This window comes from Glycine max, chromosome 20 (genome assembly GCF_000004515.6).
Source record: "Glycine max cultivar Williams 82 chromosome 20, Glycine_max_v4.0, whole genome shotgun sequence".
Classification (NCBI taxonomy): Eukaryota; Viridiplantae; Streptophyta; class Magnoliopsida; order Fabales; family Fabaceae; genus Glycine; species Glycine max.
In genome coordinates, this window is record NC_038256.2 from 7,189,718 (window position 1) to 7,203,314 (window position 13,597).

A 13,597-nucleotide genomic window follows, 5' to 3' on the forward strand; every position below is an offset into this window, starting at 1 on the left:
AATGAAGTATAAATTATTTTAACTCAATTTCAAAAAAAATTTACGTTCATTTTCAAAATTAAGAAAAAATAATGTGAATTTGATTTTGTTTTAAAATACACATTCTTCTTACATATGACAATGACTATTTTTGCTTTTGTCACCATAATGGACATGGCTACCATCACCTCGCCTCCCCCACCACCACCGACACTAGTGCCACTATTACCATTATTGTCTATATGGACTATCGTCACCACCATTGTCAATGTTGATATCGTCGTTACCTACCACCATTATTGAGTTTGACACCTCATTTTTGTTGTTGTCGGTGTTTGTCATCATTATCACCACACACATTAAACTAGTTTTAATAAGATAGACAATTTTCAAAATAAGTTTACTTTCAAACTAAAAATTAAAGAAAAAAATTGAATGTAGATAAATTTAAAATTTTTACCAAAATTATAAAATTTTTAAAATAGGAAAATCAAATGTCTCTCTTTATTTTAAATTAAGAAGATCAAAGCTAGATATTAAAGAAAATAGAAGATTAAAATTATATTTAAATCTTTATTTTAATTCAATTTTTGTATTTATATTTTGTAATAGAAAATTTTGTTTAAATTATGAATATCTAAATACAGTTAATTCGGTAAAAAAAATAAAGTCAAATTAATTGAGTAATTGTATATAAATGATTAATATCTCGAAATTAAAATTTTTAATTTCTTCGATCCTTAAAGAAAATCATTATTCTCTAGCAAGGTTAAAAAAAACCAATAAAATTAACTCTTTTACACGTAAGACTTAAACCCCAGTAAGAAAAATCAAACATAATTTATCTAATTCAACCCGCGTCTCCTTTGTCTCTACACAAATAAACTAAGCTCATTTCATAAGTGAGAAGACCAAAAATCCATCTCATTCTATTGGCTGAACAACATCGATCCAATTCTGATTTTGCAATATAGTAATAAAAAAACGAATCAACGAACAAAGCAAAATCAACAATGAGAAACTGAAAAACAGTGAAAACCATCATCACCCTGTACCTTACGCACCTCTCCATAACTTCCATCTTCGCCGAATCACAGCTTCCACCACCATCACCGCCGCCGATCACCGCCGCTACGACAACCGGTAACACACTCTTTCTCTCACACAAACACACACACACACACTTTTCTGTGAATCTTAATATCTTGCTGTTCCTGTTGTTGGATCCCTTTCTTTCTTTCGCCGAAACGACGGTGCGTTTTGAGATCCAAACGCGTCAATGGTCTTTTCCGTTAATTGTTTCAGATCAATTTCTTTGCCTTCTATTATTAGCGTGAACGTGTTTTCTGTGCTTCGCGTTTTTGCGTTTCTTCCGCGGAGAAATTCATGCTGCGAATCGCGAAACGGTGGCATGTGGTTACTTGTTTTGGTACTCAACCGTTATTTTCTTTACTGAATTTCGTTTAGTTAGAATGGGACAGTAGCGAGTAAATATTCACGCGGAAGCATTAGTTTTCTATAGTTTGTTTTGTATTTGATTCTGTTCTTGGAGAATAATGTTTTATATGCTGTAATTAGAAAGTTTCATGGATCTGGTGTTTGTTACAATAAGTTGTTTCATGGATCTGGTGTTTGTTACAGTAAGTTGAGGATGCTTTGGTTTTTGATTATTGAAGTTGGAAGGCTAATGAGATTATTTGCTATCAGGATTAGACTATTGTGTATTGTGATCTTTGGTGCTCAAGTTTTGTGGTTTTTTTTTTTTTTTCCAACTTTTCGTCTATTACATTTGTAAAAAAAAACTTCGTACCCCATTGCACAGAGGCTCTTTTTTTTTTTCCAACTTTTCGTCTATTTCATTTGTATTGACTTTAAATAAGTATATGCTGATTGATGCAGTTTAGTTTATGTAATGGTAGTGATAATGCTAATTTTAAGTCGTTAGGACTTAATAGGGATCTAAATTAGCATAGTTACCAATCTTGGAAACTGGTGCGTAATGGATAGCTCTGAAAACGTTAAAGCGGGAGAGTGGGATGACTGCTATTTTAAGTTTTTAACTATTACAATACAAACTAAACTACGTATACTACACAGTGTATTTTTGGTATGAATGATGATTTGTTGTACTGGGGTAGTCAAGTGATTTTTTTTAGGTTCCAAGTATTATGGTTTTCTGACCATTGTTATGGATTATGGAGGAATGCTTGGTGGTCTCTGTGGGGAGATTTTCTAGGTTGTGTTCTTGTCAACCTCTAACTGTTGAAACTTGTAAAGAGTGAATTACTTGTTGCTTTCTTAATTTTCTCTCAGACCCATGCATGTGTGTGTTATTCCTGTTGTATGAGTGCTTCAAAGTGACTAAGGATGGAAAAAATGGGAGTATATGTTTCCGTATGAAAAGTGCTATTGGAGAATGGGTGTGCTTCTGGCTTCTCTATGGGTGCCTGCCATTTGATAACCTTCGGTTCAAGGAGGAAGAAAGAGAACATGATTTGGGAGATGAGAAAGGCATCCACATGGAAAATTGATGTCAATTTTTGTTTAAGGACCAAACTGATGTCAATACTATTTTCGGAGGACCAAAATTGCACTTTCATCTATATTTAATGATTTTTCATATTAACATTTGGTTCTTCTGGAACTTTTCCCTGTGTCGAGACTTATAGTGGCTATGATGTTGCTGTGTGCTCTTCTTGAGTCAAACTGGTTCAGGAGAATATTTGTATGCATTTCGTTGATTTTTATTAACTGACTTATGTTCTTCTATCATTTGTTTCAGTGAAGGCAAGACACTTGGACGTTTGAATCATTGATATATAAAATGGTTTCCTTTGAAATGAATGATCGGAAGAGTAAGTGGAATTTCATTTTTTATTACTGGCAATATCATTAGAGTTTGCAATAGTTCCATTTTTTTTTAACTTCGGTACCAAAAGGCTCTTGGCTTTGCGAAGGTATGGGGGAGGGTCATCATACCCAGACCATACCCTTGAATATGTAAAGAGGCCGTTTCCATAAATAAATTATTGATTGAATTCATTCATTTTGGGCATATGCTATCTGGTTGAAATGATTCTGATTTATATAGGATTGTGCTAATTTGCTTGGTTTCTTCTTTTCTTCTACCTTGTGAATTTCTGATTTTCATGGTTTTATTAATGGTTGATTAGAGGATTTAAATCACAGTTTGTGAAAGGCCAATTTCTGATTATTTGTCGTGCATTTTTTTTTTGAGTTAGTGAAGTTCTTCTAGCAGGTCCAAATTGGCATGCACTTAATGCTTCCATCTATTTTATAATGCCTAGAGTTTTTAAAGTTTGTGTGCACGTGATTGTGACCTATCTTGATTGCCTTGATTTTTATCAAAGCTCCTTTAAGGGGATGTTGCCTTAATGTGTGCCATGTGAATTGTGTTTATGCATGGTGCAGGGCAGATTGTGGGCCTTAACCCACATAGAAGCAAAAGGAGAAATAAGAGGAAAAGGAAAAGAGCATAATTTTTGCCTGTTATCTCCATCCTAAGCAAGAAATTAGACATATTTGACATGGCCATTTTGAAAACTCTATTGATAAGATATTGATATACTGATCATGTAGTTAAAATAATCAGTACTTACACAAATATTATATCGAAATACTTTCTTGAAATTTATTATGTAGAAGTAACAATATATGTCATACACAATGCTATAGCAGCTATACCAGTGCCCTGTACTTATTTTCTTCAGTTTCTTGGAACAAGAAATCTTTCTTGATATCATACTGTTTTTAAAACATTTATTAGTGCCCTTGCTTTTGCATATTTGTTCTGTAATCTTGGCTAGCAAAAGCAGATGAGAAGATTAAATGTAAACATTATATTGCTGGCATATACTGGTCCTATGTGTAATTTTTTATTTAACTATTCTAATATCTTCTGAAAATTAATGCTTTCATTGGCACATTAAACAGAGATTGGATTGGGATTAACAGGCTTTGGTATATTTTTCTCATTCCTTGGCCTTATCTTCTTCTTTGACAAGGGATTGCTAGCAATGGGAAATGTAAGTGTTATGACAAATTTCATGCTTATGATTTTTTTATCTTTCTGCTTGCTGTGTGATTATACTTAATAAGATCTTTTATAACATGCTTTTTGTCACTCAAATCAGATCCTCTTTGTGTCTGGAGTATCCCTGACCATTGGACTGAAATCCACCATGCAGTTCTTCATGAAACGTAGTAATTTCAAGGTAAACTAGTTATATATTTGTCATCTCTTTCATTTGCCATTCCATGTGCTCTTCATGGTTAATTTTCGACCTTTACCTTCTGCCTATTTTCTGTTTTTGTAGGGAACAATTTCATTTGGGATTGGATTCTTTATTCTTATCTTGGGGTGGCCTATTCTGGGCATGATTGTGGAGTCTTATGGGTTCATTGTACTCTTCAGGTATAGTAAAAAAACTGAAAAAAAATCCGTTCTATTAAGTATGTTTTGTGCTTAAGGCTAATGATGTAATTATATTTTGCAGTGGTTTCTGGCCTACACTGGCTGTTTTCTTGCAGAAAATCCCTGTTCTCGGTTGGTTGTTTCAACAACCATTTGTTCGATCAGTAAGCAGTTGTGCTGAAATGTCTTGTCCCTACAATCTTAAGCATTTATACACACCATTTATTAAAGCTATTTATTTTGTCATTTTACACTCCTGCTTGTGTGTTACCGTATCAATAGAGGATGTTCATGGAGGTCTTAAACAAATGTTATTAGCTGTGGTGTGGTAGATTGGGGCTTCTTAGTTTTCATTGATAAATGTCTTAGAATAGTTGGTTCTATTTATCTTTCAAGAGACTGTTGCATTTATGAGTTGCTGGGCTTTGGTTCCATCTATGATCTACATCTCAAATGTGATATAGAAGTTCTTCATCTCTGCTAGGTGTTGAAAGTCTTTATGCATTCATTTGCATAATATGCTGAAATTATCAAACTCTTCCTTTTCAGTTATTGGACCGCTACAGAGGCAGACGGGTGCCTGTGTAACACGTGGATAACATCATGTAGCTGCTAGCAAGTGCATATGTAAGTCAGTGTAAAGAAAATACTCTCATATGGAGACCTAACTCTGAATTCTGATGGTATAGAATTGTCATAATCATTTTATTCAAAGGAAAATGGAAAGGAAAAAGGTTTTTGTATTCATTTTACAACTCCTTTTTAGTCCCTTTTTGATTCTCATGCTTTATGGAAAATCAATTGATCATCGGAGTTGTCAGTTCTTTAACTTCATCTACATTACTATCCAATTCATACGACATCATTGGAAAGGTTTCTGTACTTGGGGTGTTTTGGTGGCATTTGTTTACAACTCGTCATAGGAATATAATGATTTTAAGTGATATCAAATGGTGTTAGTGCAGCAATATGGTACTTGATATTTTTATTTCTTTATCTGTAATACACTCTTACAGTGAGAGAGTTGGGATTGGAGCAGTCGATTTGATGTATGCAAAATGAATGCAAATTGAAACCGTGAAACCATTATTTTCCCTTTGTGTGTGGCATTGGCCAATTTGATGTATGCAAACTGAAACAGTGGTCACTTCTTATATGATACGATTCGTAATGGTTCCGTTTATGAAAAAAGTACTTGATAAAAGTTTTTTTTTTTAGCTCGTAAATAAACTTGGTCTCAAATCTAAATTGACACAAAAAGCTTGGCCTACAATTCTACATTGACAATGTTTTTTTGTTCTCAAGCTAGACCATGCAAATGGTTATTGATCATCAACATCTCTTTGTTACTACGAAAAGGAACCTGATATTAGGCACTGGGGAAGTCATATATACAAGGGACTAAAGGGAACGTATTGACAACATACACGGCTGCGTTAAAAGAATTTAGGGTTAATTAAGTTTTTAATTTTCATAATTCTTACAGTTAATAATTCATGTTAAGTGTTAAGTTGTTTACTTAAATGATCACAAATATCATCATAAATTATAGATGAGGAGAATGAATTGTTGTTCATCGTTGTAGATCTCTTAATGGGTGGTTGTTGTACGTACATGAATGCTTGGAGCGTTAGGGTTTAATAATGATTTTTTTTTTTCTTTTACATTTTAATAACATAATATTATAATTATTTATTTAAATATAATAAAACTTATGTGACATGTATGTGGCATACACGCGACATTTAATCTGCGTTGTTTGATGACACTTCATCATTTAACAGATAACATTAACAGATTTTTTAAGGATCAAATTTTTCTTAAAAAATAATTTAGGGATCAAAAATTCAAAATCCCATAATTTAAGGACTAAAAACTTAATTAACTCAAAAATCTACTATAAACCTAACAAGTAATATCCATCAGCATCAACAATTTCTAGGCATATCCACCAAGAATAATCAGGGGACTGAACAAAAATTTGTATTTATACATGGTTTCATGTCCTCTTGATCTTTGAAAGTGGGTGCTACCAAGTTGGTGTGCATGACGAGCCTGAGGATTTGTCAGCTCAATCCCCTGCACTGCTGTGAATGCAAGACTAGATATCAAACCAGATGCAGCACCACTTCTACCATAATTCTTGATTCTTTTAGCAACTTTTGCTGCAAGTTTGCTTCGACCAACAGACGCGCGAAGTTGTTTCTGCAACTTGGAAACACTGTCCAATTCATCATAGTAGTTGAGGTTTTCTACATCAACATACTCTTCTATCATGTCGCAGAATTAACACTGTTATCAAAGAGTTCATCAAGGTTGGTGATAAAAGAATCAGCAAGTTTAGCCATTCAAAAGGGGCAGGATTCGCTATTGCAAATGATGGGGAAATCATGTCGCAATCACAAGATTTTGAAAATGAAATTTTCTTTTTATATACACAAACAAAAAAAATTGGAAATGAAGAAATTTCAATTGAAAGAATTGAAATTCTGAGAATTCAAAATTCTTAAAAATTCTAAAACTCTCCATCCAAACACAATCTAAGAGGGAAAAAATGGAACTGAAGTAGGATTTGATCTTCATTCCTTTTCATTAGGCATAAATTGCTCATTTTCCTCCACAAAATAGGCAAAAGCTCATAAAAAGTAACTGCAAAAGTAAGCCACACACCAAAGAAGGCTATGTCTGCAGAAACTGATTAACAGATAAGCTAAACAAAAATTGATACGCAATTACGACCTTGATCCTTACACCATGTCACATATTCTGTTGCAAAGTATACTGACATTTTTTATATAAAAAAGTATACTGATATTTAATACAAGCTACGTTGCATAATACTAATTGATCCACGCGCTCATTGGTGATAAAATTTTACATAAACGTGACTAAATTGTATTGTATAAACGATGAAAAAAACGCAAATAAATATAATTTATAACATATACGAAGATTAAATTATTCTATACAAAATAATATTAAATTATTCAATATGACAAAAATCTTACAATGATATTCAATCATCAATATAATACCTAAGCAAGAATCACACTTCAATAATATAATTTCAATCTCATTATTTTCTAGTTTATTGTCAGCGAAAAGAATCCCATTTAAATCTAGTTCATCAAGAACAAAAAACAACTCCATGAATGTCAACCCTTTAAATGAATCTCATTCATCTCCACCAACAATTCTTACGAAGTCTTCAGATTTGGGCTTGATACATACCTAACTAGTACCCATTTTTTTTCTTTTTCTTTTTTTAAAAACATTTTTGGTATACATACTCATGAGTACCATGCTTCAGAGAATACAAGTGTTGAAATGAAGAATGAAAAGGTCTCACACATTAGATAGAGTTGAACAAAATTGAATAGCATAAAGAAAAACTCGTGCATTTAATGGTTAAGGTTTTGAATTAGATGTCATGTTAAATTTTGAAATTCACTTATATAGTTCACTTGTGCCCCCTAGACAAAAGTCTCGTTGGTGTGTTAGCCTCCTCGTATTACACCGGCGCAATATTGTTCACAGCTCAACTTTATAACCATCGATTTCATCTGAAAAATTATTGGTTTTCCACACAATAAACAACACTTTCTATTATAAAACTAACTATTTTTAAATATCGACACCAAACTACACATGGCGTAAGCATATGCTGCAAATATAAGTAAGCAAAGTAGCAAGTCACAATTCACAACCTAATGATTTTCATTATAAGAAGTTCATGGAGATATAAGGTTGGTTGAGTGATAATGAAATTAAAAAAAAAAAATGAGGGAAAGGTCGAGGGTTTGATCCCTCCTGTTGACAAAAACTAATAAACTGACAATTAACATTTGCTGATAAAAAAAATTATAACAAGTTTGCTTATGGCACCAAGATGTCACACAACGCCAAAGGTTGCAATTTACAAAACAAGCTATGAACACTAAGTCTATACAAAATGTGGAAGTGATGTCAATAAGAAGCATGATCCAGCAAACAGAAGGTTAAAACTTAAAACTAAAGGAGCTCGGAAGATTGGGGGGTCAGGACCACATACTTTCAAAATTTGATGAAATTCACAATTTATGAGCTATGACACAGTACTTCCTCCCACTGAGCTCAATCTATGAGTTTTCTGAAAGTTCCAACTTCCCCATCTCAAATTGCTTAGCCATCCAAACTGAATCATAGGTTGCCCAAACTGTTGTAGATTCACAATATTCCTTCTGTATGGTATCAGAAAATTCCTCAGACCTGTCACTCAAAGTGGAAAAATAAGTCAGCACACATGTTCAAAAGCTACTCCTCTCCTTAAGCACACCAACCCATAAAGGAATAACAGTCTGAATAAAACATAGGTACAGTCTTGAACTGACTTTGGCACTTTTCTCCAATCAAAACTAGAGTTTCATCTCAGTAACCAATGCTGATCTTAAATGTCAACCTTTATTCCACGTGTTACTGAAGTGAAACTCCAATTTTGATTGCAGAATAATGACACCAACAGCACTTACAAAACCACATCAAAGTATTTTCCTAACGGTATTTAGTGAGAAGCATACCATTAAGACACATTGTCTTATAAATAGGAGCAACATGAGGGTCTCCTTTAGTACTCCCATGGTGCTTTTCCAAACATTCGAGAAATGCTAAGTCGGCCTTCAGCAGCTTCGCTTGATCGTGAGTATCATACCCTATATCATGGCAGTAACAGCAGAAATCCAACCAATCAATCGGTCGCCTATCCCAAACAAGAGATCCTCCGTCTTTCCCGCTTGACCAGTTTGGTCCACAGTAATGTCCATATCGAGGGAACAACTGAGAAAGAAATGCTCTAACCCCTGTATGCCATGGAACCTTACACACATACGGCCGGAAGCGCAAAGGGTTAACCTCACCATCTTTTCCTACACCATTCCTGCGGCGTGCTTGCCTTTTTAACTCTTTGTTGATAGTAGATGGCCTTTGAAATTTGTCTCCAGCACGATTCACCCAAGGAAACAATGAAAGAAAGGGCAATTTGGAATCATTGCCAAGTTCTTGTTTAGGTTGTTCAGTGAATGTATCGATAGGAACTGAATTACTCCCCGAATCTGTGTTCAATTGAGCATTAAACCAAGGGATTTTACCAAGAAACCCCAAGTCCATTGTGGAAAAAACTAGTGTCACCAAAGTACACAGATAACTACCACAGAACCAAATTTTTTTATATCCTGCCAACAGAAAAAGTAAAAAACAGCCAAACATTTTTCTAGCCCATAGTAAAAACAAAGGAGCTATCCCAAATCAGACAAACAATTTCATTTAAATTTAATTAGAATGCATTGCAAGTATAAAGTTTTTTTTTCTCAGACATCTATTTTTTGGTAACCGTGGTATTGGTATGAAGTTGTCTCCACTAAAAGCAATGACAAATCTTCGTTTGAGCGCACATAAGGTGGGTATTTTCCTCCCAATACTAAGTCAGACATCTGTCTAATCATCCATTGGCATGTATTTTAAAACTGTCAAGTTTTTTTTTTACTTATTGATTGAGATTATAAAAATTGTTTAAGATATACTTTTGTAACTGCATAATATTTTATTTTTCAATTTTTAAAATAAGATTTAGTAAATAAGTTGGTTTCCTATATTTTAGAAGTCAATTTTAATGGATTAGTCTAGTCAATAAGTGGTTCCTATCTTTAAGAAGCAAGTTAGTTTTAATATTTTATTTTGCTAATATCTTGTTATCTAATTAGTTTATCTGTTGCTATTTATTGTATCGCTGTTGAGAACAATTTGAATTAGAATAGAATAATTCTATTTCCTCCACATACGCATTGTCTCTCTTCTCTCCTCTGTTTTTTATAATTTCCTCCACAAAACCAACAATTGGTATCGAGAGCTTTATTCTTACGGTACCTGTACCATGGAAGGTGAAACAAGTTTTTCCTACATAACTCTTCCCATCTTTGATGGAGAGAATTATGATCTTTGGAAAGTGAAAATGCAATCTTACATGGAGTCTTTGGATTTGTGGGATGCTGTGGAGGAGGATTATGAAATATATCCGTTGTCTGAAAATCCCACCATGGCCCAAATTAAAAATCACAACGAAAGAAAGATGAAGAAGGCAAAGGTGAGGTCATGTTTGTTCACTGGTGTTTCACAAATGATATTCACCAGAATCATGACTCTTAAAACACCCAAAGTAATTTGGGATTATCTAAAAGAGGAATATGTTGGAGATGATAGAATATGAAGCATGCAAGTGCTAAATTTAAGGAGGGAATTTGAGCTTCAAATGATGGAAGAGTCAGAGACAATAAAAGAATACTCAAACAAATTGTTGGGTATTGCCAACAAGATAAAGTTGTTGGGAATTGATTTTGCTTATTCGAGAATTGTAGAGAAAATTCTGGTAACGTGCCGGACAAGTATGAAGCATCTATAGCTTCATTGGAGAACACAAAGGATTTGTCGAAGATCACATTGACAGAAGTGCTACATGCCCTACAAGTTCAAGAGCAGCGAAGGTTGATGAGGCAAGATCGTGTTGTCGAAGGTGCTTTGCCCTCCAAACATCATGAAGTTGATGAAAGCAAAAAGAATTTTTTCAAGAAGAATCAGCCAGCAAGCAATGAAAATAGTGCAAACAACTAAAACAAAGGTAAGGATAAAAAGAAAAATTATCCACCTTGTTAGCATTGCGGAAAATTGGGTCACCCACCATACAAATGTTGGAAACGACCAGACGCAAAGTGCAGCAAGTGCAATAAGCTTGGACACGAAGCTATAATTTGTAAAAGCAAATTTCAACAGCAAGAAGCCGATGCCCAAGTTGTTGAGCAGGAGGAAGAAGATTATATTTTTGCTGCAACATGCTATTCGATGAGGAGTAGTTCTAAATGTTGGTTGATTGATAGTGGTTGTATGAACCACATGACATATGATAAGACTCTATTCAAGAATTTGAAGCCAACTAACGTCTCAAAGGTCAGAATTGGGAATGGTGGCTATATTTTTGTAAAAGGAAAAGGAACTGTTGCAATTTCAGCGTGTTCAGGTACCAAATTAATATCAGATGTTCTTTATGTACCTAACATTGACCAAAACTTGTTAAGTGTAGGTCAATTGATTAAAAAGGGATTTAAAGTGTCATTTGAACATCAACATTGCTTTATCTATGACATTGCTGGCCAGGAAGTTCTAAGGGTTAAAATGAAAGGTAAAAGCTTCTCATGTGATCTAGCAGAGAAGGAGCATACAACCTATTTCACTCACTCAAGTCACACCCACAGAACTCTTGGCACGAGAGACTTGGTCATTGCCATCTTGAAAGAATGCTAAACATGAAAAAAAAGAAATAAGCAAAAGAAAATTTGAAGTTTCAAATGGAGGAATGCAAATCTGTTAGCACACCAATGAATCAAAAGGAGAAGTTCAGCAAGAAAGAAGGTGTTGATAACATTGATGAAGGATATTATAGGAGCTTGATTGGATGTCTAATGTATTTCACTACAACAAGGCCAAACATTCTATTTGCCCAAAAGAATAAAACTGGAATTTTTGTTGACAATCAAGTCGCCATTGTTATTACAAACAATCCCGCGTGTCATGGGAAGACTAAACATTTCAACATCAAGGTCTATTATTTGATAAAGATGCAATAAAGTGGAGTAGTGAACTTAATTTATTGCAAGTATAAAGATCAACTGACTAACATGTTTACAAAGTCATTACCTATCAATAAACTTGAACTCTTAAGACAAACAATTGGAGTTTACTGTTCCAAAAATAAGGAGGAGTGTTGAAGATATACTTGAACTCTTAAGACAAACAATTGGAGTTTGCAGTTCCAAAAGTAAGAAGGAGTGTTGAAGATATACTTTTGTAACTGTATAATATTTTATTTTTCAGTTTTTAAAATAGGATTTAGTAAATAAGTTGGTTTCCTATATTATAGGAGTAAGTTAATTTTAATGGATTAGCCTAGTCAATAAGTGATTCCTATCTGTAAGGACGATGTTAGTTTTAATATTTTATTTTACTAATATCTTGTTATATTTTGATTTAGAATTCTATTTCATCCGCATATGTATTGTCTCTCTTCTCTCCTCTGTTTCTTAATTTTCTACCCAAAAATCTTTACAAATTAAACAATTTTATTTTTTTCCAAAAAAAAAATGGTGTATATTAAATTCTGAAACCACCGTTTTTGCATCAGAACTTGACCTAAATTGAATACATCCAAACAAATCACGGATTTTTCCAGAACAAAGTCACTGAATTTGAATAACACACTGTTCGTCTGATCGAGAAATGGATGCTGTCTGCAACAGTTTATGAAAATGCAGAAACTGAAAAATATACACAACAAAGATCACTCGAACTTTCCACATACCCATTTGAAGACAACTAGACATGCTACTTCAGCACACATTTCTCAGCTTTAAAATGAAAAAATACAGAAAAAAGGGGGAATTGGGTTTCTTTTCTTCTATATTCTTGTATCATAAACACATACCCATTTGAATTTTTCTTTTTCTTTTTAAAAGGGAGGTTTGAAATTTGAAGAATAATTCATGATCAACTTACTTGTACTTCATCTGCTAACCATGTTCTGGATAGAGGGAGAGAGATGTGGCTTTCGTGGCTCTAACGTTTGCGAGTGGGACTTGGATGGGAATATGATAACCACATAACAACCTTGACACCATTTCTTCATTAGCAGAGTGGGCCCACCAAAATAAAAGTTGTTGCAATTGCAATCAAAATAATTATTTTATATTGGTTCACTCATAGCATCTGGGGCGAATAATTCGGAAATAATATAGTAAGGAATCGTGAGTTTTATAGTGAACGTAGTTTCTCAATATTTCTAAAAGTGTAGCGTAATTTTTTTTAACTCACCTCCAAACCACGAGAATAAAGAAATTTTGACTAGTTCGATTAAAAAGTAGATAGGGTCAGATTAAAAATTATTTTTGTTGGGATCAATTTTAAATTTAACAATAATTTGATCACATTAACCACTTTTACATGATTATTTGATTTGGTAACATATTTTATACGCAAATGATAAGAAACAAGACACTAATTAAGAAATTAACAGTAATTTTTTTTAATGAGAGACGTAAAATTATGATTTTCATAATTTGTTTTTTCATTTTCCTATAATTTACACATTTTTTTAACTATTTGATC

At 33.5% G+C, this 13,597-nt stretch overlaps 2 protein-coding genes across 4 annotated transcripts; one reads left to right on the forward strand and one right to left on the reverse strand.

Annotated features, from left to right (window-relative positions):
- The first annotated feature begins 851 nt into the window (after positions 1-851).
- LOC100500127 (putative Got1/Sft2-like vescicle transport protein) lies at positions 852-5,134 on the forward strand. Its single transcript, NM_001250273.3, has 7 exons — positions 852-1,122; positions 2,762-2,834; positions 3,934-4,025; positions 4,134-4,214; positions 4,317-4,414; positions 4,497-4,578; positions 4,964-5,134. Exons 2-7 carry the CDS (start codon positions 2,804-2,806, stop codon positions 5,000-5,002), a joined length of 423 nt encoding a protein of 140 aa, NP_001237202.2. The 5' UTR covers positions 852-1,122; positions 2,762-2,803; the 3' UTR covers positions 5,003-5,134.
- Positions 5,135-8,113: 2,979 nt separating this feature from the next.
- On the reverse strand, positions 8,114-13,134 carry LOC100778686 (uncharacterized). 3 transcript variants are annotated; one of them, XM_003556736.5, is made up of 3 exons: positions 12,989-13,134; positions 8,971-9,621; positions 8,114-8,662 (listed from the first exon to the last, which is right to left on the reverse strand). In XM_003556736.5, the coding sequence occupies exons 2-3, from the start codon at positions 9,554-9,556 to the stop codon at positions 8,499-8,501; spliced, it is 750 nt and encodes a 249-aa protein (XP_003556784.1). In that variant the 5' UTR covers positions 9,557-9,621; positions 12,989-13,134; the 3' UTR covers positions 8,114-8,498. The 3 variants fall into 3 exon arrangements, with proteins under 3 accessions (XP_003556784.1, XP_040869093.1, XP_040869094.1); XM_041013159.1 differs by lacking the exon at positions 12,989-13,134 and adding an exon at positions 12,795-12,971; XM_041013160.1 differs by having other exon boundaries at positions 8,971-13,054.
- Between the last annotated feature and the right edge of the window lie 463 nt (positions 13,135-13,597).